The sequence below is a fragment of the Pseudorca crassidens genome, chromosome 9, assembly GCF_039906515.1.
Source record: "Pseudorca crassidens isolate mPseCra1 chromosome 9, mPseCra1.hap1, whole genome shotgun sequence".
Classification (NCBI taxonomy): domain Eukaryota; kingdom Metazoa; phylum Chordata; class Mammalia; order Artiodactyla; family Delphinidae; genus Pseudorca; species Pseudorca crassidens.
The window spans coordinates 45,206,099-45,229,783 of NC_090304.1; the positions used below are offsets into that span (position 1 = coordinate 45,206,099).

General features: G+C 41.5%; 1 protein-coding gene across 1 annotated transcript; it reads left to right on the plus strand.

Annotated features, from left to right (window-relative positions):
* Positions 1 to 1,511: 1,511 nt before the first annotated feature.
* Positions 1,512 to 15,481, plus strand: LYVE1 (lymphatic vessel endothelial hyaluronan receptor 1). The gene is made up of 6 exons (XM_067749917.1): positions 1,512 to 2,697; positions 6,122 to 6,293; positions 6,403 to 6,542; positions 12,462 to 12,767; positions 13,396 to 13,474; positions 14,014 to 15,481. The coding sequence occupies exons 1-6, from the start codon at positions 2,613 to 2,615 to the stop codon at positions 14,198 to 14,200; spliced, it is 969 nt and encodes a 322-aa protein (XP_067606018.1). The 5' UTR covers positions 1,512 to 2,612; the 3' UTR covers positions 14,201 to 15,481.
* The last annotated feature ends 8,204 nt before the right edge of the window (positions 15,482 to 23,685 follow it).

A 23,685-nucleotide genomic window follows, 5' to 3' on the forward strand; every position in this document is an offset into this window, starting at 1 on the left:
GACCTGAGGCCCGAGAAGTTGGTGGGACCACCAGGTGGAAGCCAAGTCTTTGAATGGGCGCTCACAGAATTCAACTGTGACATGAGCAAGAAATAAAATTTTAGTATATTAAGCCACTGAAATTCAGGAATGTTTGTTATAACCATTAGCCTACCCCAACTAATGCATACAGAACCAGAAACAGGGTACTTAAACAACAAATTTTCAAAATATGAGACCCTGGCTTATCAGTCAAGTGGCAGGAAACCAGAACACGGATATCAGGGACTAGAAATATGGTGACCTATGTTGTGAAGAAAACAAAAATATTTGGTAAAATCGTACCCAGGGTAACTTGAAAGACAGTCCATGGGCAGCCTATAGCTCTAGGAGAAGTGACTGGAAAGAATCAGAGCGTTGGAGTGTGTGAACCTTTATTGGCTGCCTTTTGAGAGGTATTGCAAGACAAAGAAGTACTTGGGAAAGAAATGGCTATTGGGAAACAGAAAGGAAAGAGGATATAGAGTTCTTAGATTGAGGCTTAGAAAACCTGACTCCTTCTAAACCCCAACCAGACTGAAAAGAGCTTGAGTGAAAAAGAAGCAATAAAACTTTTCAGCTGAATTAAGATCAGAGCAGCCCTATGGTAAAGGCCAGATTAAGAATATGGCCCTTTCATCTGTGGTTTCTAATGAACGCAGGGTAGCCGCCACTAAATTAGAGAGGGGGCAGCATAGGGCTGAGGAAGAGAAATACATCTTGAGAATTGTGACTGGGAAAGGATTTGTGGTGTGATTATTGTACATGGAATCAAATGGAAGCAAATAGATCAGAAACCTAAGTTTGTGAGGGAATTGTATTTATTGTACAGAGATACAAGCCAGGACTAAAAACTCCTTTGATTGTTAAGTTAGAAAACAACTTTTGGGATCCTAAGCTTATATCAGCAGAAAGCAGATTGTACAAGCTGTGCTACCCCCAAGGAGCCCGTATTCCCTAATTCCCACCACAAATGTGGCCAAGGAAGATTCTATCCAATGAAGGTGGACATGGGACGTGAGAGTTTCTCCTAGAAAGCAGAATCATGATCTAATCAAAGGTAGGTAACTGTGGTTGGCAAAATTTCTAAAATGCCTCCCCTCAAGATGTACCCCCTACCCCAATCCCTGGAACTTTTGAACATGAGACATCACTCCTGTCATGTTACATGGTGTGGTTGACTTTCAGTAGGGAGACCCTTTCTGGTTCTTTTTGTCCCTTCCTGTCTTCCTTCCTTCTTCCTTTTTGTAATACTTTATCAAATGCTTGAAGGCTAACTGTCTTTCAGGTGTGATGCTAGCTTTAAGGATAATGACGAAGAGAATACAATTGCTGCTTTCCTGTCTCTCTGGCTCCATGGTGATAGAGGAGTCATGTATATTTCTGAGGTCCCCGTAGCCTAGGTCTTGTGCTCGCCCAAGTAGTGAGGTCTAAGCTACCGCTATTTAAGGGATATTCCCCTGGTCCCTTAGAAGCTCTCTATGTTTGTGCAGAGCAGATTCTCCTCTCATTATTGCTGTCTTCCACACCAATATCTAACTTTATGACCAATAACTTTTGTATGGGAAAGAACTAGTTATCCATACACTATTCCTATAAATGACATTCCTTTTGGAGAAAACTAATAACCCTTTGCCCAAGGCATTACTCTCAAGCCAGAATTCCATAATTGCCATGGAAGATAAATCACTGAAACTCTAGCAGGGGAAACAGAGAGTGCAGACGGCTTGTGCACAGTGCAGATAAATCTCACATTCATCAAACAAAAAAGAGGAAGTCTAAATTGAATTTTCACCTATCAGAATATGAGAAGTTATCAAAGAGAGAGTTATTATATAAAGGACCCCTGTGGTGACCACTATTGTAAAGTATTAAATGACTGATTTTGTAAATTGGCCCCCTAGTCATGTTTTGCATGAATTTTAAAGTGTCTGGTTTCTTTGAAGCAGGAATCACCTGTAGCGGGGTAGAAATTTCAAACATATAAAGAAATCCTGAAGGGAAGCATGAGGACTCTGTCCTTGGTATTTAAATAATCATTCATTTTCATGAGCCTCGGCCTCATTCCCCCACAGATCACAAGGATATGCAGTCGGAAATTAAAAAAAAAAACCCACTGATAGTGGGAGGAAAGGCAGCACAATCCATGCTCAGTTTCCTTTAGAGACAGAGGCATTCCTAAGAGTATATAAATGAGCGGGCTCCACGGTCAACAACGAACCTCGTAAGCGCTGAGCTGGCGGGGGAGGGAGGTGGTGGCAGGGAATATGGGAATTGGGGAAACCTTCAGCAGTTCACCCTGTGCTATCTGCCTTCCTCGTTTGTGTGTTTTCTGAGTCAGCATTAGCTAAATTTTCCAGAAAGCCTTCCACAAAGTACAGCCTGGGCATTCAAGGGACGTCACTCATTTCCCCTAGTGACCTTGACAAGTCAGAAGCTTGAAAGCAGGGAAATCCGGATGTCTCAGTTATGAAGTGGAGCCGTGTGGGCCCCCACTTACTTCCAGAAGTCTCCATCCAGACTGGTGATCGTCTGCCTCTGATACTGCTGGTGCCCATCTGAGGTGCTCCTCTGGCTCTGAAGGGGCTGGCGCAATGGCCAAGTACTTCAGCCTGGTGTTGCTTCTTGCCTCCGTCTGGACCACAAGGCTCCTGGTCCAAGGCTCTCTCCGCACAGAAGGTAGGTTTCTTACCAGATTGCCAACCTGAGGCAAGGCAAGATCTTGCAGATTGTCCTAAGACTACTAAGTTCTTGACTGAATTTCTGGGGTGGGATGGCACTCAGTGTCGACAGAAGGTCTCATTGGTAGTATTGCTCTGCCAGAAATGTTTTCACCGTGTTGTCAACTTCACCAAAGTGATTCTCATTTACCTTTATGTTATCTTGACTTTTATTTTTGGTTATGGGATATTTTTAATGAGAATATTTTGAAACAAAACATTGAGGAGAAATCACTTGTTTTAAAAAGTGTTTCATTGAAGAAGCAAAGCGTGATTGTGAAAAATTTTAAGCAATCACCTAGCCTGGGGAAAATGGTTAACTTTCACAGAATATTGGCCTGTTTTATATTTTTGGAAGTATCAGTATCATTATTTTTAATTTTACTATACTATCATGGAATGCTTATGTTTTTAATATGCAGTAAATAGCAAATTAACTGAAAAAAATCTGTGAAAATGTAGGTTTGAAAATTAGTCATCAGCTCCCTACCAAAGGAATGACTTGAAATGATTCCTGGGCTTTGGAGCTGCCTAAATGGTAACCTCATTCTGCACTGTAGACAAAACAAAATTGTAACCACAAATCACTCATTGCAGCTCTGGGCAAATGAAAATATGAGCAATTTAAAAGGAAAATTATGTGTTCCTCTGTTGGAAGATGCCCTGAGGTATAAAATATGTCCGGAACAGGCATCCAGAGTTGATTCGATATTGTCATACTCCATTTTATGAGGGAGGTTAGAGTTAATATGGTTGATTTTTTTTTCAAATACCAGAACTGTTACTTTCAAATAAGTTTGGCCCTCTTTGACATCTCCCTGGGGAGACTATTCACTTTTCCCCAAAAATACTGCCATTAATCCTCAAACTATTATGGAAATTGTTCTTTGACATTGACTCAGCACAGTCTTTGGACCATCCTCAATAATGGCAAAATTTTCCTAAGGGAATTGAAATTTTGGAAACAACTGAAAGTTATACAGAGCCATGATTAGGGAAAAGGTGGTTGATGAAGGTGGATGGATGAGGATGGGCGCTAGTATTTTTGAGGGCCTATTTTTATGTACTATATATAGTATATAAAATATATATAAGAAATATATACATATATTTCTTAAGAAGACACTTTATAGATGAAGGAACAGGCTCAGTGAGGCCAAGCAACTTGCCTAGTGTCATGAGGGCAGTAAATAATAAAGCTTGGGTTTGAATTCAGCTCTGATTCCTAGGCATATACTGTTTCTACTATGCTTGTTGTTTCCTAAGAATGCTTGAGGAAGGGGTTACTCAAATATCACTTGGATTCCAGCTCCCTGTTTTTGCCCTTAAATAGGAAAGCATAAAATCTATGAATATTTGTTGACTGTCTACTGTGGACCCAGCCTCCACTAGGTACAAGTTATATAATTTTAAAATTCTGACAAAAATTCTGTAAAGAATATATAACCATCCCCCTTTTACAGCTGAGAATGCTAACTTGCCCAAGGTCCCACAGCCAATTAACAATAGAAGAAATATCCAAAGCTAGGTCTATTGCCAAGAATAGGTCTATCATTACTCATAACAATAATATTTAGAGTAAAAATGATGTATGATGAGAGTATCAAGACCACATTACAATGTAATTAATATACCTTCTCTACAGGTATTCCCAAAGAAGCAGCCGTAAACAAGCTTATGAGTGAAATGGGCCAAATTCCAGGACAAATGGTGTATTCTGAGAGTTCAGCTCTAGTGGTGTGTGTGTGTATATGTGTGTTTGTGTGTGTGTTCATCTTCCCCCCACACTGCACAGTGGGAAGCAGAACAGCGTCCTAGTTAAGAACTGAGGTTTTAGTATCAATCATATTTGGGTTTGTGCCCCCAAACTGCCACCTAGTTGCTGTATATCCTTGGGCTCAGGAAAGTTACTTAATCTCCCTGAACCTCAATTTTCTGTCAAAAGAGACAGGGTTTGGCACAGAGTGGCATCTACAGGTGATAGAAGTTGGAATTAACATTGACATTAGTATTAATATCAGTGTTGGTGTAGGTATTAGTGTTAGTGCCCACAGTCATAAGAGGCTGTTCTGTCACAAACACTCATATTAGGTGTTGGCTCTCTGGTCTCTCTTTTGGTGAGAGCAGGGTCTGGAAGCAAACAAGGCTATCCACAAATACCATACATTTCCCTTCCCCCCAGCCCCCTGCTCCACAGCAAGGTCACATGGGGGACTTAGAAATGCTCCTTCCATGTTTGCAAGAAGAAACTTCCTTTAAATTTAGATACCACCTTAGACAGTGGTCAAAGCATTTGACAGTGCACAGATCTGTGTTCAAGCAATTACGTGGGAGATTGAAATGCCCTTTGGACTTTTGTGGATGAAGCCCAATTGGAACAAAGTACCAAAATGCAATGCAACTTTGCAATTTCATACAGGTCTATAAATCCCAGAACCCAGAGAGAAGGGATCAAAAGAATTCTCAGATTTGTTAGATTTTGAGTAAGATATTATTTACATCTTAACTCTGCAACTGCCTCAGCTTCCCTAGGGAGATCAGTCATTAGCAGACTAAAACCAAAGTGCTTTGAAGGTAACATAATGATACTATGTTATGATTTATTGAGTGCCTACTATGTGGCAGGCACTATGCTAAGCATTTTTATTTGAATTAACTCATTTAACTTTCACCACCCTATACAGTAGATACTGTTATTCTTTCAACTTTCTAAATATGGAAACTGAGGCTCCAAGAGATGAAGTAACCAGCCTAAATCCACAGAGCCAGCAAGCGACACAGGCTAGACTCAAATCCAGGTCTGACTTTAAAAGTCTACTTCCTTTATTTAGTTTCTCTGCCATGCAAGTTTTACTATCTGACTCCTCTAGGAACTTCTGAGTAAGCCTGCCCCCCAATGGTCAGAGAAGGTTCACTTTCTATTATACCAAGTGCAACATTTTTCAGCCCATCTCAGAAATAGTGCTGTCCCCAACAGACATTGGAGTATTGTTCACTATTCTGTTAACCAGAGCCCTGGATTCTATCTTTCTCAAAGTCTCAGACCCTTCATTTTATAGACTCCATAAAGGTTTGCAGAAGCTGCATCCCCTAGACTGCAGCCCGGGAACTGGTAGCCAAAGCCTCCACGTAATGAACAAGGAACCTGAGTGCAGTGAGGGACGATGGACTCGGACCTGGTGAGAGGTACAGTATGGATCCGGGCAAGCACCTTCCTAACCCAGCAGGATGTCCTTGTGGAAAATGTCTGGTCTGTGTCCTATTATTTCTAAACCTCAATCCCAGCTGCTGCGTTGAGGCAATGATGCTCTACTAGGAAGGAGAGCCTGAGGGCTAGGGGCAAGGACAGCAGTACACTGAGGGCCTATGTGATTCCTTTGCAGAGCTTTCCATCTCAGGACCATGCAGAATCATGGGGGTCACTCTTGTGAACAAAAGGACACACCCGCAGCTGAATTTCACAGAAGCCCAGGAGGCCTGTAGGCGCGTAGGACTAACTCTGGCCAGCAAAGAGCAGGTTGAAGCAGCATGGAAATCTGGCTTTGAGACCTGCAGGTGAGAAACAGCTGGATTCACAAACACTGTGGGAGCTCTTTTGGCTCTGTGCTCTTGTTCAGCAACAGAGATCAATGCATCCACTCAGGTCATGTGTATTCTGTTACAGCTATGGATGGGTTAAAAATCAGTTCGTGGTCATCCCTCGGATTATCCAGAACCCCAAGTGTGGGAAGAACGGAGTGGGCGTCCTGATTTGGAGAAGTTCACTCAACCAGCGGCACAGGGCCTATTGTCACAACTCATCTGGTGAGTCAGATCTGCAGCCTCTCCACGTGGCATGTTTTGTCTGGATTTCAATAGCTCTATAACCATTCTGAGAAGAGTAACCCTGAGCAGTAGCAGAAGCAATCATGGTGATGGCCACTGAATCCTCCCAAGACTGCCTCTTTGACCAGGGTAGAGGTGTCCCTCTCAAAGCAAAAAGTTAGAGAAAATATGACAGATTGGCAACATAGGGAGAGGGCATCCCTGTAGGCTCCATTACCCACCCCGCCTTCATCCTACAAGTTAAACAGGACGAAGGGAGGGAAACATCCACTATGGACAAAGCAAGGTACTAAGTTATCTCGCTGAACCTTGACAATCTCCATAGGAGGTGTGCTTTATCATCCCTATTTTGCAGAGGACATAAGTACGTTCGTCTAAGGTCTCCTTACTATGAAGATTCACACATAGATCTAACTCTTTCCTTTATCCCACATTCCTTTACAGGAGTGGAAATTCAGATGCTATATTAGATGTTTTTAAGAACAAGACCCAATTTTCATTTTATGAAGGAAGGAATTAAAGCTAGAAAATAGAACTGATTTGCTCACAGTCAGCCCTTTAACCTTCTTGGGAGACCTTGGAGGCCTTAGCCCAAGTGCTTTACCTAAGTAACTTCTCAGAAAGTTTTTCTTTGACTAAACACTTGTTCTCACTTTATCATAAGAACCTCTGTCTGATTTATTACTCTTCACACATACTCATAAATTTGACCTTCTGAAGGTCAGATGGGTCAGTGGTCATTCTCTAAGATCCGAGAGATAAAAGTGCACCCGCAGTGTTCTGTTGCCCAAAGGCAGCATGAGGTCCAAGAGGTTCTGTGAACCAGGGAGCCTTGGCCCAGGAAGGGCCGTGAAAGAGACTTCGTCCACTTCGCTCACTTCATGGATGAAATGACTGTAGCTCAGAATGGAGGTTTGCCTTATTCAAAGTCTTACAGTCAGCTAGAGGCCGAGTGAAAACTGGAACATAAGCTTCTTCCCATATTTTTTTCACCATCCTCCTCCCCTTGCCTCTGCCGCCTATCACTTTTGACTGTGGAATTGGTGGTTGGCATGCTTGCTCATCTGACGGCTAGTCCATGCCGGTCAAATGGCCTGGCCTTTTAACTTCCTGGCCTTCCTGCCAGCTGTCAGTGCAATGATAGGACACCCAGCCCTATGGACTAAATGAAAAGGAGTCAGGGGAGATGACTTGGATTTGCATGCTTCCTCGTGGTTTCATTTCACTTGTATTTCCATTCCCTGCGCTTCCTATATACTTAAAGTTAGGTGTAGATTCATGTTCGCTAGGTTTGGCAAAAATACTGGATAGACGATATTGTGTACTTTAGATCATATCCCAACAAAAGGCCCTTAATGTAAGTATGTCCCCCTATTACATGCTAACTTTGATCATTTGAATAAGACGGTGACTGCCAGACCTCTCTAATGAACTCAGATGCGTTTTCCCCTTTGCAATGAGGAGGTAACCTATAGTGTGACATTTTGGCACCATGTAAATAGTCTGACCCCCCAATCGTCTTTTACCTGATAGTTCAAGCAGACATTGATGATCCTAGCTGGAATTAATTATTATATGCAGGACTGCAAAATGATAATTTTCTACATCTATTCTTCCTTCTACATTTGTTAGCTGGCATTCTTTGATAAAGAAGAATCTCTCTCTCTCTCTGTCTCTCTGTCTCTCTGTCTCTCTCACACACACACATACACACACACACACACGCACACACACACACATGTCCTCCCTCCCCTTTATACTACCATGGACATGTAGCATTTTACTTACTCTGTGTTCAATATGTTATAATCAATTTTACAATTATTATTCTTTTTGATGCTCAAATTGTCCGAAATTTGGCGAGTGGGAGCCCCTTCTAGTTGACTTTTGTTTTCATCCCATTAGTATTTGAGCAAGTCATTGCTTTCTGGCATGATAACATGTCCCAGGCTCACTTTGTACTTTCTTTATCCCACACATGGAATCAGCCATTTATTTCTCCAAAGGGCCTTGGTTCTTTTTAGTAGAGAATGTTGATTCGAAACCAAGATCTGCATGCAAGTTGTTCTTATTACTACTCTCATTTTCAATGCTTCTCAGTCCTTTTTAGTGGGCAGCTAGGAAAAAATATACATATATATATTGCATTTGCATTGATATTTCCAACTCATCAGTTCAAGTTTTTTCTTTGTTTACTTTGTTCTATACTTGCATGTTTTTTCTCTTATATGGAAAATTCTTGTTCCCAATAAATAATATATTTTCTTATCCTACAATAATTTCAAAATTATAAAAACAGCATTATTAGGAATAATAAACCTACTGAATGGAATTTGCAATTCCTTTGCATTTCTTTTAGTCCTCAGAAGACATCCCTCTAAGGATGTACTGTCAGAGAATTGTGTACAAAAGTGACTTGAGAAAATTTGCTACCCTGTGTGGTTATGTTATCATTTTGAAATAAATCAGGTTCACCTGCTTCTGTTTGCCATCTTTGTGAGGAACAGAGTTACCCTAGCCCTCATCGTCACACTAACCTAGACTTACCCTATGCTTCTTTGTTTTTGTAACTTTCTTTCTTATTGCTATCTTGTGAGCTCTGAGGATCCCAGTAACCCTAAACCTGACCCCAAACCTTATCCTAATTGTCTTTCTTACTGCTATCTTTGTGAGCTTTGGGAATCAGACCAAAGTGTTTCTAATGCTCGGCGTGCACCACCTGTTTCATGTTGTTCCCTCTGCCACAATGCCCGTCCTCTTCATCACCTGGCTAACTTGTATTCTTTATTCAAGTCTCAAGTACCGTCTTCTTCAGGCAGCCTTTCTATACCCCTGACTCCTATCTTTCCTCTTGGACACCAACCACACTGTGTGTTTAATATCTATCAAAGCATTCAGCACATTCTAGAGAAATTATATTTGTGGTTTGGAGGGAAGGAGAGCCAGGTCCTAACGCTTCCAGGTGAGACACATTGTGCCCCCGACCAGTAAGGGACCACGGGATCAGATTGCCGTTGCTCCCTCACACGGCGGCCTTCCTGGCTACACTTAATGAACAGAGAGGCAAAGGAAACTAATTCTTACAGATATTACAGATTATGCCATAGATTCTGCTAGGCCCTACACATGTACTGTCTCGTTAATCCTCAGTGAAATGATACAAGTGTACCACTTCCACTTTCCAAGAGAAGTAGCTGATGCTTAGAGGGTGATTTGCTGTGGCAACAGTCAGTAAGGGACAGAGCCAGGATTTAAACCTTGGGCCCTGCCACTTCCACGTCACCTGGTGATGACCACACGTCAGTAATATACCAGGCCCAGGGTGGGTCCTTCACACGAGTATTTTTTTAAAGTTCCCCAGATGATTCTAACCTGCAGCCAGAGTTGAGAACCACTTTTCTCTAGAAGATCTCTAAGATATAAGTTTTAGAATTCCAGACAGTTCCGTGTTCTCCCATTTCTGTGCAATTGCAATAGTCTCCTTCTTGGCTCCTGGTTGCCCTTTCTCCCATCTCTATTTCATCCTCCACACACCTCCTCTGATGATTACGTCCCTCCTCTTCTGCACAGCCTTGGGTGGCTTCCTATCAGAGAATCTGATGTCAACTATGAAGACTTGTGCACATAAAACTGGGCACATATGAGAACTTCTGTATGTCAGTTGGAAGGTCTGCTGCCCCCAGTTGAAAATTCCTTCTCCTACAGAATAAATTCCAAATTCTTTACCATGGCAATTATGACTCTTGATATACTGGCTCTGACCTATCTTCCCAGTCTCATCTCCTACTTGCAGTTTTTCCTGCTCCCCATCATGCGTACACCCTACACGCCAGCCACATTGTGCTCCTTGTCATTTTCTGACATACCTACACTTTCAAACTTCTGGATTCTTGGGTCACGCTGTTCTTATTGACTGGGATATCCTATTCCCTCTTCCATACTAGACGACCTGGAGCTCTATTCCAGCCATACCAGCCTTCTAGTCATCAAACATGCTGAGATTATTCAAATTCAGGCTCTTGAACTTCCTGTTCTCTTTACTTGGAATGCTTTTGCCCTAGATCTTCAATGACTTGCTACTTTCCATCATTCAGGTTTCAGCTTAAGTATCACCTCCCCAAAGAGACTTACTCTTATCACCTTATCCAAAGTATCTGTCCCCATTCCTGCCCCTTCCAGTTTGATCCTTATCCTGTTTAATTATCTTCTCAACATTTATCATCCTCTGAAATTTCTGGCTTTTTTTTTTATTATTATCTCTATCCTTCTTTCCAATAACACATAAGCCCTTACGAGCAAGGACTTGGTCTTATTTGCACCACATCCCTAGCATCTAGCACAGCACCTGGCACAGAGTTGGAGCTCAATAAATATTTGTTGAATGAGCACATTAACCCTCCACATACTGCTTATGCCATCTCCTCTGTGAATTCCCAGTTATTGCCCCCTAGCCTCATCAAAATACTTCTGTCCTCTTGGAAACAGGAATCATCCCTTATTTGTCTCTGTATTCTCAGTTCCCAGCACAGTATATCGTGTTCAGTATACTTTTCCCCTGATATTAAAAAAAAATGTTCATTTTTTTGAAGGAAGTATATAGCACCTGCTTAAGAACGGGAAACGTAGCTAAAAATCCAGTGCGGCATTGGTGGTATAGTGGTGAGCATAGCTGCCTTCCAAAGTCTAGGGCAGAGTTCAAGGATGATGCCTATTTGAATAGAGGTCTTTTCAAAATGAAATGAATAGTATAAAATATTGACTGAATGCATGTGGTGTCAAAATGTTTTATCATGTTTACCATGGCCTTGGTTGGTAACTTTTACTTAATTTTCAAAAATAATAGAATAACTTCTTCTTCATGGCTAACATTCCAGCTGATGCTACCCACTATCACAAATAACTAGAGATTTAAAAGAGATGCAAATGCATATTGTAATATATTGCATGGCTCTGCCATTTACTGGCTATGTGATTTTAGGCAAGTTATTCAATTTCTCTGAATTTCAGTTTCTTCCTGTATAAATGAGGGTTTTATAAAATTGTTTAAGGAAGTGCCATGGTTGACTCAGAGCAAGATGTTCAACAAATATTAGTTTCCTCTCTACCGCATTCAACAGATCGGAGAGCAAACCTACATCCCTCCGGTCTCCCACCTCCTTTAAAAACAATTTTTTTTTTTAATGAGCACAGAGAAATCTGGTTTTAGTAGATCTCTGTCCTCAAGTGGTGTCATGTGTGTATATTTGGTCTCCCCATCTACTCCTTTCTTCATTTCACTTTTCCTTCCTTCCTTTAGACATCAAGTATTGAGCATGTACTATGTGCCCGCCACATTGCACATACCATGATGACCAAGACAGACAGGAATCCTGCTTCCAGGGAGCTCACAGTCCAGTGGGGAGCAGTGTAGTGAGAATCATGACAAGGGAAGTACAAGGAGGTACAAGAATGTATGTCTAGGGATCCAATCTGGTCTTCAAGTCTGCCTAAGAAAGAGATATTCAGTCTGAGACCTGAGGGACAAGGAGGAGTTAATAAAGAGGGGCAAAGAGTCTTACAAGTGAAGAAAGCATTCAGGTCAAAGTTTTGGATGTTAGAGAAAGCATGTCAAAGAACTGAAGGAATTCTAGCATGGCGGGGGAACGAGAGAAAGACCGATCAGGTGAGGCTGGCCGTGTCAGCAGGGGCCAGATCATGGAAGGCCTTATAGGCTGTGCAGTACAGGCAGTCAGGGAAGGATTCTAAAGGAGGAAGTGATATGATTATCTTTACATTTTTGTAAGACCATTCCAGCTGCAGTATAAAGAGATCAGAGGAGAGTAAGACTAGAGACAGGCAGACCCATTAGGAGGCTATTGCAATACTTCTTTCTTATTTCACTTTTCCCTCCCCGGACAGATACCTGGGTTAACTCATGCTTTCCAGAAATTATCACCACCGATGATCCCATATTCAACACGGAAACTGCAACATACACAACAGAAATGATTGTCAGTGAGAGTACACACTCAGCGTTGTCTACTGATGGACCTGAGTCTATTACACCCACTGTGGCTCCTGCTCTGGCTTCCACTTCTATTCCACGGAAAAGAAAATTAATTTGTATAACGGAAGCTTTTATGGAAACGAGCACCATAGCTACAGAAACTGAATCGTATATTGAAAATAAAGCGGCATTCAAGAATGAACCTGTTGGGTTTGGAGGTAAAAACTTTCTGTCTGCATTATGTGTATGTGTTTGAGTGTGTGTGTGTGTAGCAGACAATACATAGAAACTAGCCTGTATCCAGATTGGGCACTCAGGACCTGACAAATACAAATAAAAGCTTAATGCAAATTCAAATTTCATAAAGTCCTAGAACTTGAGGTCTCTAAAGAACCTTAATGATTAAACTAAAAATCATGAGTCTAAAATAGCTTCACTTTTAAAACGCAAAGACTTTTCAGAATAAATTACTATCTATTCATATGCAGAAGTTTTTAAAGTACATATACACACCTTAAATGCCTATGATTAGCAAGTTAGTTTTCCTATTTAAAGGGTCTTACACTTGATTTGCTCCAAACTTGTCACCTCAAGGCCACAGAGAGGAAATGGACTCTGTCATATTGCAACTTATAGAGTAGGGAGAGCATGAGGCAAGGCCAAGGATTCTATAGGCAGGAAGCAAAGAAGCTCATGTGGGCCCAACGCCGTAAGTGGCCCCTGTGTGGTCACAGAGAAGGCTCTTCTGCTCTGTGGTCTCCATCACGTGTAAGGATGAGTCATTAGAAGAGCGGTGCACAGTAATGTCTACATGGAGGAACAAGGCGCGGTCTCTGTCTCCCCCAGGTGTTCCCACGACCCTGCTGGTGCTTGCACTCCTCTTCTTTGCTGCTGCAGCTGGCCTCGCGGTTTGCTACATCAAAAGGTGGGACTGTTGGCACATGGTTAGTCTCGTCATCTTTGTCACATCCATATCTTGTGTTTATCCAGGGTTTTATCGACATTTCCTTCGTCCAGATGGAGATGGTAATCCTCTTATACTGTAAATGTTCTCCCTCACCTCACCTGTCCTCCCTACTGCCCAACCTTGCCTTTATTTCAGCACTTGTATGTTATCCAGCCTTTAGATACAGGTCAATGGCTGTCCCTTCGAATATCAAGAAATAAAAAGAAAAGATTGACATCTAGGGAAAAACGGATATGCTTTATTTGGTTTTCAATTCTTTGTTTTTGACGAGAGGGTGTTAAGGCCGGCCTAAAGTTTTGCCTGCAAACTTACCGTCCTATCTAAATGAATCCATCCAGGTGGGGATGGTTAAAGTATTTGAGGGTGCATGTGTTAGCATCTCTCTGAAATAAAAGTACCCAAGGTACTATGCCAATATGGGCCATCACAAAACATTATCTGTTGTTCTATGTGTTACGTAGAAGTCTCTCACTTTAATTTTGTGTTTATGCCTACAGGTATGTGAGGGCCTTCCCTTTTACAAACAAGAACCAGCAGAAGGAAATGATAGAAACTAAAGTAGTGAAGGAGGAGAAGGCCGATGATAGCAACCCTAATGAGGAATCAAAGAAAATGGATAAAAAACCCGAGGAGCCCAAGAGTCAACCCAAAACCACAGTGCGATGCCTGGAAGCTGAAGTTTAGATGGAAGCTGAAAGAAATAAGAGGACACACCTGAGGTTGTTTTCCTTCCTGATACACATCCTGGTCCCAGATGGGGAGCCTATAAAAGGTCCAAAGAACCAAACAAGCAAGTCTACCCTTGGTCCCTAACTAGAGTCAGCTCAGGGCTACCTTTGGACTCTGGAGTTCACCAAAGGGAATTCCCTTTTCCTTATTGCAATCCTTTCTGGATCCTACCCTCCTACCTCCAAAGCTTCCCACAATCTTTCTAGCCTGGTTATGTGCTAATAATATCCCAGTGGGAGAAAGGAGCTTGTGCAAAGCACCTGGACCTCAAACAGCTAATCAGAACCTGTTTGTCAAGAGGCCTTTAGGCTACCTGAGAATAGGTGAGCTGAGAGCCAAGAAACCATTGAGATCAAGGCTTTGTCTATTGATTGACTCTACAGCCCAGATCCTTTCTTCAGCTCTGGAAAGGAAACACTTGTACCATCTGGCATGTCCTTCTGAGCCAGGCAAGAGAAAAAGAAGGAAGGAAAAGTTTAGCAGCTGAAGGACATGGAGATTCCCGTGACTTGAGACCTAATCTCTGTAAAACCAAAATAAATAGAGAAAAAGGATAAGGCTGAGGATATTAGCAGCATTTGTCAGTAGGGACTGTAAATACAGACAGGGTCAAAGTGTTCATCTCTGAATAATTCTAGTTGGAATCACTTTTTAGAACTTATACACACTTACTTTTCTCTCTCTCTCCTACTGCTGCTATTTTCTCTAGAAGAACATACTTTCTAGGGAAAAGAAAGTATATTCTTTTCTCACCCCCCAAAAAAAAATCTCTGAAAAATTTCTATTTTTATCAAGTTATAGAAATTATTACTGAATGAAATTACTGTGTTAAAAAGCAGTAAAATTTAATAAACATTTGCTGAATGCCTACTATATGTCAGGTACTGTGCAAGTTATTACATTCTATAATTGAAGATTATTAATAAAAAATTGCATATAGTAGAATGTATGAAGCTAATTTTTTTCAATGTTGATATCCCCAGCTTTCCACTTCCAAAACCAATTTTTTTTTTTGGCTGAGACTAATCTACTCATTATTTTCTCGTGACTATGGCAACAATTATAGCCTTAATTTATTATTAACATACCTAAAAAGTACATCATTACCTCTATACACCAAAGTACATTTTTTAGATGTCATTACCAAATGTATCACTAACTCTCCTTTTTCCAGCAAAAGGAGTCTGAGAGGTGCAGAAATATTTGTGCTGAAAAAATAAAAGCATTTAGAAAATTCCTTTGCTCTCTTATTTACATAGATGCATTATACCTTTCGTGCAAAATTGAAGTGATCTGTTGTTTGCAAAAGTAAGAGAGACAACTTTGGTAGCTGAAATACATTTGTAAACCCAAGAGTATATATATCACTATGTGAGGCTCTTCTTGCTTCAGATGGTCTTATTTTAAGTAGGTCAAGTATACACACATAAATTAGTCCTTTACTTTGGATTCAGGTTCTACATTCCAATCTGTTCCAGAGTTCACAGGAAGCTGGAGATTCAGATAGCTCCTTTGTCCTGTTTCTCTAACTTTCTCTCCCCCTCTCTCTAGTCTTTCTCTCTGAGATTGCTAATATCTTCTTCCCCTCACAGTTAACCCCACAATTCCATGATCCTTTCAACTCAGAGGCCATAACCTGTTGGCATAGTCTTTTATGGTTGTCCCACAAATATTAAAATTTGGCTTAATTGCCAAGAATTAAACATCAAGAGAATTCATATATTTGTATTTCTGTTCCCTTGAAAACTGGCAAGATCTGGAGCTAAAGAACCCATATTCCCTCATAGCCATAATTACTAATACTGAGCAGTGACTGCCCCCTTTAAATGGGAGATGCTTTCTCCACCTCACCACAGTCCTCACCACTCTCTATAGCAACCTCACACCAAAGTAAAGGTGCCATTTCCTATGGATTTTATAGTACTATTGCCTTTTTTTCCACACCCAGCCCATTCCACTCATTCACAACCTACCTGGCCCTGAGGTCTATGAGTTTAAAACTCTGATTTGTCAGTCCTTAAGCTTTATCAGCCTCAACCAGTTCTCAGGGAGTGAAGAAGAAAGGGAAAGAGCCTAACTAGTGGTCTTCTGTGTTTGCTAACTGGAAAACAATCAGAACTTCCACACTAGGTCTCCCACCCGTGAGCATCTACCGTATATTAGGATACTATCATCTTCTGTTAATTTAGACAAGAATATGCCCTACTCAGGAGGGCACATGTAATCGCTAGATAGACCAAATGTCAATTGCAAAAATACTGACGAAAATGTAAAACTTCCATCATTATGGAAAAAAGGAAGGAAGGAAGGAAGGGGGGGAGGGAGGGAGGAAACTATCACTTATTGAGCACCTACTAAGTGACAGTCATTTTCACATGTTGTTCTATTTAACTGCCACATCTTCCTTGAGAAGGATTATTACTGTCATTTTTTATTAATTAGAAAGTTGGCTTTTTAGAGGAGTTAAGTCACTTTTCTGAGGTCACACGTCTAGTTAAGTGATAAAGGTAGGATTCAATCCCAGGTCAGAATGACCACAGAGCCCACACTCCTTTCCCTACAATACCAGGCTTTCCTTGCAGATGACAATGTAGGGATGTAAACCATTCCAATATGCAAGGTTGAAATCAGTCACTTGCCAAAAACCACAGAGGCAAAATAAGAAAGACAACTCAGGACTCTTGTCCCAACTTCAGGGAATTTTTCTTCAAAACCATTGAAATAACAAGGGAAAAAGAGAACCACTAAACAACTTTGAGAACTGCTCCCTACCTGAGGCAGACACCAACCTCAGCAAAGACTTACCTGATCCAGCTCATATGATCAGAAAATGTAAGGCTCAGAAGGACCCAAGATAAGCTCCTCTAAACTCTCTTTTCTTAGCTAAAAAAAAATGGAGCCCAGTGTCACAGACAGCTAGAAGTAGAGCCTGTTCTAGAAGTTTCCTTCTTCCTAGTCAGATTCTCTTTACTCTCCATTGAACAAAGAGAAATTGGAAGAATATGAGGGGCCATCCCAGGTTAGACCTACAATGCAGCCTACCAAAGCCAGTCTTCAATCGAGGCAGGTAGACAGCCATGTGATTATATTTGCAGGTGGTGCAAAGGATTTCCCTGCCCAGAAATGACTCTTCTCTATGCCTGTGTCTCTGGCTCAAACATTACAGATCCACTCCTTTGGACAAAGGCACTCTGTGTTGGGAAGGAGTCCCTTGTAAAATTGCATGCTTTTTATAAAGTCCAGGCCAACTGTCAGATATTAGCATGCCAATGCGGGTCCAGTAAAGACAAGCTGATTTCCAAGGGCAGAAAGCAGGATTAAAGCAGATGGCTTGAGACCCAGCACATGCTTGCATATAGTGGGAGTTTCTAAATGTCCATTGGCTTGAACAGAATTGAATCATATTGACGTTCAAGCCAAAGAATTTTACATTTTATTGCCCTTCTCTAGACCTTTACCTAGTGCCCAAAGCAAAATCAGTTGCTCTGGGGAAGAACAGGTTTCTAAAGACAATAATAATAATATGCAAGTAAATAAATTCTTCCTAAGGAACAGGAGGGTCACTCACACACTAAAAAAGAAAACGTTTAAGTCTCCAAACAGGAAGAAAAGCAATTATTTGTCAGTTCAATCTCCTAGTTAAATGTAAATAAAATTTAGTTGTTTACCCTGTAATAGTCTACACGCAAGGTCAGGTTTGAGCTCAGAGCATTTTAATAATACTGAGGTCAGCTGGGAGCGCTCTTTTTTCCCTCTTTCCACACCGTACTCTTTGGAAAGAAGTCACAACGTATAGCCCATACTTAAGTAGGGGAGTTATGTTCTGCCTCCTTGAAAGTGGAATGTCTACATAAGTTATTTGGCATTCTCTTGCACATGATATTGATTTATTAATCTCCATTAATATATTCAATCACTTATTTCTATCAGTATGGACTCATGAATATTTATTTTCTACTTTAGTATAATCTAACTTTATGTAATTTTTTCTTTTTTTTTTTTTTTTTTGTTCAAATTGCTCCAGCTTTGACCATTGGGAACTCTTTCCATTTGCTCCTGTGTCCCTTTGACCTACCCCTATCATTGTGTTTTTATTGGGCACTTCCTTACTTTCTGGTACTATACAATGATCCAGGAGTTAGACGGCAGAAGGAAGGAGAGACCAGCTTTACACTACTTCAGCTATTGCCACAGGCAAGCATGATCGTGGAGATACTGGGCTTTTCTGTGGCAAAGTTCCAGAAGCTGGCCTAGCTTCATGGGTGGTGAGAGGCAACTACAGTCGTAGTAGCTCTCAGACTTAGTTTCTAAGCCCTTCCAACAATGTTGTAAGTACCTAATTCCCCTTGTTAAGGTTTTTCTGTTTAAAATAGTTGGAGAGGTTTCTTTTTGCTGCGAGGGAACACTGACAAAAACAAATGATTCTTGAACACATTTTACAATTTGGCCTCGAATCCTTATCTCAAATCTTATCTCCAGTCATTCCTGCAAAGACACTTCATGATGCAACTACACCAGAATATTTGCCATTCCAGAATGTAATCGGTCTTGTGCTCTCTCATCTTTGCAAGTGCTGTTCCTTCTGTTTCAATGACCTTTGCTTTTCTTCCTTATTGTATTCGTTATCTGTTGCTGCATAACAAATTACCCCTAACCTAAACGGCTTATAATAACACTTATTATCTGGAGTTGTTGTGGGTCAGGAATCTGGGTACGGCCAACCAGGCCCTCTGCTTCAGCGCTCTCACAGAGCTGCAGTCAAAGCGTCAGCCAGGGCTGTATTCTTCTCAAGGCTCTTCTACGGGAGGAATCACTTTCGAGTTCATTCACATGGTTGTTGGCAGGATTTAGTTCCTTGTTTGCTATTGGCCAAAGGCTGCCCTCGGCACTTTCCCATGTGGAACTCGCTATTGGGGCAGCTCACAGAATGGCAACTTGCTTCATCAGAGCCAGCAAGGCTGAAGAGTCAGAGAGTGTGCTAGTAAGATGGAAATCATCTTTTACACCTAATCTTGGAAGTGATATCCTATTACTTTTGCCATATTCTATTCAATATAAGCAAACTACTATGCCCACCTCACACTTCAGAGGAGGGGATTATACGAGGGCATGAATAAATACCAGGAGGTGGGGGATCACTGGGAGTCATTTTAGAAGGCTGCCCCCCACGACGTTAATGATTCTTCTCATTCCTTCTCTTTGCAACTTGTATATCTATGTTAGCATATGCCACGCGGTATTATTGTTACTTATGTTAGAAAAACTCAGTCTTCTTCCTGTGTGTCTTTCCTTTACTCTCACACTATTGCCACACTCACAGCTCTTCTGACATCAGATATGTGTGGGGTTTTCTCCACAACAAGCATTTCTCTGGGACACCAGCTGGGTATCCTACAAGTTAACACAATTCTGATGCAGTCCACCTGGAGATAGTGTCAGAGGCCACAGGTTAAGGGTTCAGTTCTATGAGCCTGCCCCTCCCTCCTACTTCAGACACCAATCAAATTCCAGGTTGTTACCCATGCTTCTAAACCACTGGCTATAAAGCAGAGGTTCCCATGACCCCTTGCTCAGGTGATCAATTTACTAGGATGGCTCACGGAACTCAGGAAAACAGTTTGCTGTTTACCAGTTTATCTAAAGGGATGTGATAAAGGACACAGATGCACATCCAGATGGAAGGGATGCACAGGATAAGGTATGTGGGAAGGGGCACACAGCTTCTATGCCATCCCCAGGTGCACCATGCTACCAGCACCTACAGGTGTCACCAACCTAGAAGCTCTCTGAACTCTGCACTTTGGGGATTTTTTTTTTTTTTTTGCGGTACGCGGGCCTCTCACTGCTGTGGCCTCTCCCGTTGCGGAGCACAGGCACCAGACGCGCAGGCTCAGCGGCCATGGCCCACGGGCCCAGCCGCTCCGCGGTATGCAGGATCCTCCCGGACCGGGGCACGAACCCATGTCCCCTGCATCGGCAGGCGGACTCTCAACCACTGCGCCACCAGGGAAGCCCTTTTGGGGATTTTTATAGAGGCTTCATCACATAGGCATGATCACTCATTAAGTCCATTTCCAGTCCCTCTCTGGAGAATGGGGGTGTGGCTGAAAGTTCCAAGCTTCTGATCGTGACTTAGTCTTTCTGATGACCAGCCACCATCTAGAAGCCTACCAAGAGTCACCTCATTAGAACAAAAGGCACGGCTATCACCCAGGAGAAAATTCCAAGGGATTTAGGAACTCTGTGTCAGGAACCACGGTCAAAAACAAAATATTAGAACAAAAGATGTTCCTAGTGCTTTTGTCACTTAGGAAATTACAAGGGTTTTAGGCATTCTGTGCCTGGACCTGAGGGTACTATATGTATGTATTAGCACACACATAGCTGGCTCTCAGTAAATGCTGAATGAATGAATGCATACACTTGTTCGGATTTCATGAGCTCCAAGTAATACCTTTATCCACCTCTCTGTATTGAGTGTTAAGATCATTCAATACAGGGCCAATGGTTCCTGACCACCCAAATATTGTTCTTCCTGATGACTTTTTTCTTGGTTTAGAATGCATTTGTGAACAAGCCAGAAGAATACATAAAGGCTATTGTACTTGAACTTTACTCTATGAGTTGGCCATTGACTCACCTCTATGCGTAATCTCATATTAATATTTATTGTAACAAGGAAACTGCAGTGTTTTGGACTGTGGTCAAGTTAAAGAAAGCTGAGCTCCCTCGGCAACCACAAAACCAATAAATATAGGCAAAATTTGGCTCCTCGGTCTCTAGACTTTTACTTTAGTCTTTGAAGTCTAGGGTGCTTTCTTGGCAGCCTGAAATTCTGCATACCAAATTCTAAGATTTTCTAGAAATGAGGACCATTTGGGGCCATTTCCAGACTTTTGTTTTAACTACTCCAATCATTGTTGTTATTTTGTTTGGGTTTTTGTCTCCAGGTAAGTTGAAGACATTCTTCTGTGATCAAAAAAAAAAAAGACAAAATCAGTTAAAAGTAAAATGTCTACATCAAAAGACCTAATAGAATACTATGTTGTGCATATGCTTTTACCTATGAAGATTATCATTTCATCAAAAGCTAAAATTGTAAATAATAGTAATAACAAAGACTTGGATGTTACAAAACTGCACAAAGCTATAGTATCATAGCAAAATATCTTAAAATCACATCATGTTTTCTCCACTAGTAGATTTATTAGAAGATTCTATTAAAGATGTACTATCAAGTGGAACTTCTATGTAGTAGAGGTATGGGGAGGAGATGTCTAAATCTGAAGACCCAGCACGGAAACTCTGCTTGGGTTATAAATCTGGAAAGGGGGGTGGGATGAGGCATGTGCCACTGTTAGACATCAGAGATGATGCGAACTCACCATGGGTATTGACTAGTGTCTAGGCAGAGGCAAGAGGCAAACCTGATGCCAGTGTGGACAGAAATATGGCTTTGTCTGTGGGAGATCTTGACCTATGTCTGAAATGCAAGTGCAGGTAGATCAAAGCACTAAGATGCTCAGTGAAAGTGACACCATGATACTTCAGTGAGTAAGCTGGGTAGCCTGCATCTGCATGGGGAGAAATGTCATGTGGTGCCAGCCAGAGCTGGGGAACACTTCAAACTTTACCGGAAGCAAGAGAATATTCCCATCCTTGCTCCCACCTCTGTATGTCCCCTTTTTAATACCCCCTCATGGGAAGAGTCATTGCTAACCTGATTGATAAAGGCCAGGACCTCTAGTAGGCCTCATTTTACTGGTGCGTGGAGTTATTCTGCATGTAAGCTCAGGACTTATTCATGACACTCAACTGTCAGCTTTCTGCCTCAGACCCTGGCATGGCCTGGTCCCTAAAGGCACTGTAGCCATCCTCATCCATCACTTCCACACTATATATGTGGTTAGATAAGTGGACTTGCGGTTCCTGTTGCATCCTTTTTTGGATAGTATTTAGGCCTCCAGCCTTAAGCTCTATGCCCTTCCACAGAGAGCCCTGCATTGGGGTTTATTGGCTGATATAAATAAAGTGTGGGTAGAGGCAGAGATCATTATCCTTGTTACACTATCTATACTTCCTTTATTCTCCTTTTCTAGAGTGAGGGCTTGGGAAGCACCAATGCAATCTGCCTTTATCTGGCTCTGTTGAAGCAGAATCCTACTCCTTGGAAAAAAAAAAAGTAACCCTCCATGTTTATCCAGAAGCAGGCAACTCAGATGTGTTCACAAGCAAGTATGGTCACCTTCCACCTGGCACTAAGTCTTTTCCCACTGCTCTTGGTCTAATTCCACTCCAGTAAGTGCTATCATATCTTCCATTAGGCACTCTGGCCACTTCTGCTTGTTTCTTCCTTTTCCCACCAAGCACCATGACTGTTTCCTCTAGTTATCAATAAATCTACCAGGCACCACAGTCTCTATTGAGTACTGCTTCTATTTCCTCGGGGAACTGCCACACCAACAAGACATCTCTGACTTTGCCTGACTCTGCTGCTGCTTCCCTGGTAATATCCTCCGTGGCATCTACCAGCAATGCTACTTCTCTTGATGACACCTTGTCTACTAGAGACTGCTGCTTTTTCCTCTAGTCACCACAAAATTCTGCAGGCACTGCCATCTCTACCAGCTATTATTGCAGTTGCCTGACACCAGTGCTGATGCACTGGAATCCCTGATGTACCAAAGCTAAGGAATGTGCTGGGTAGGCTTGCTGGATTTAGCAAAGCAAACACTAGGATGCCCAGTTAAATTTGAATTTCTGGTAAACAATAAATAATATTTTAGTCCCAGTTATCTGTGTGAAGTAACATTTGGGACATAGTTACACACACAAAAAAATCCGTTGTATACCTGAAATTCAAATTTAGCTGGGCATCCTGTATTTTATCTAGTAACCCTAGTGTGAAACAAGTGGATGATTAGTGCTTCTCTCTCCATTTGTGATTAAATCCATTTGAAATGGACCAAACCAGTACTTACCATAACCTAATATACTGACTTTTTAGTGCAGACAGCTGTTGCAGCTTTTATTAACATCCCTCTATAAATCTATGACATGGACTTGATTCCATGGGAATTGGTTCATGGATAAAATCTACTTAAAATCACCTCATTCCAGCCTACTCTCCATCCCATGACAAAGGCTTTATTAGGCAATCATTCATAATGGCCTGGCTTCCTTTTCCCTTCAGATGAGTTCTCTCCATAGAGGAAAATAAGAGCAACAGAGGAGGAGGTTATCCCAACCAGATATTAAAACATATTATAAAGCCCCTATAATTAAAACAATGCAGTACTAGTACATGAAGAGACTGATCAAGATTTAAAATCTTGTAATATCAAATTTAAATTAGGAATATCAGTATGAACTCTAGATTGTTATTTTCTTGATCAAGATTTAAAATCTTGTAATATCAAATTTAAATTAGGAATATCAGT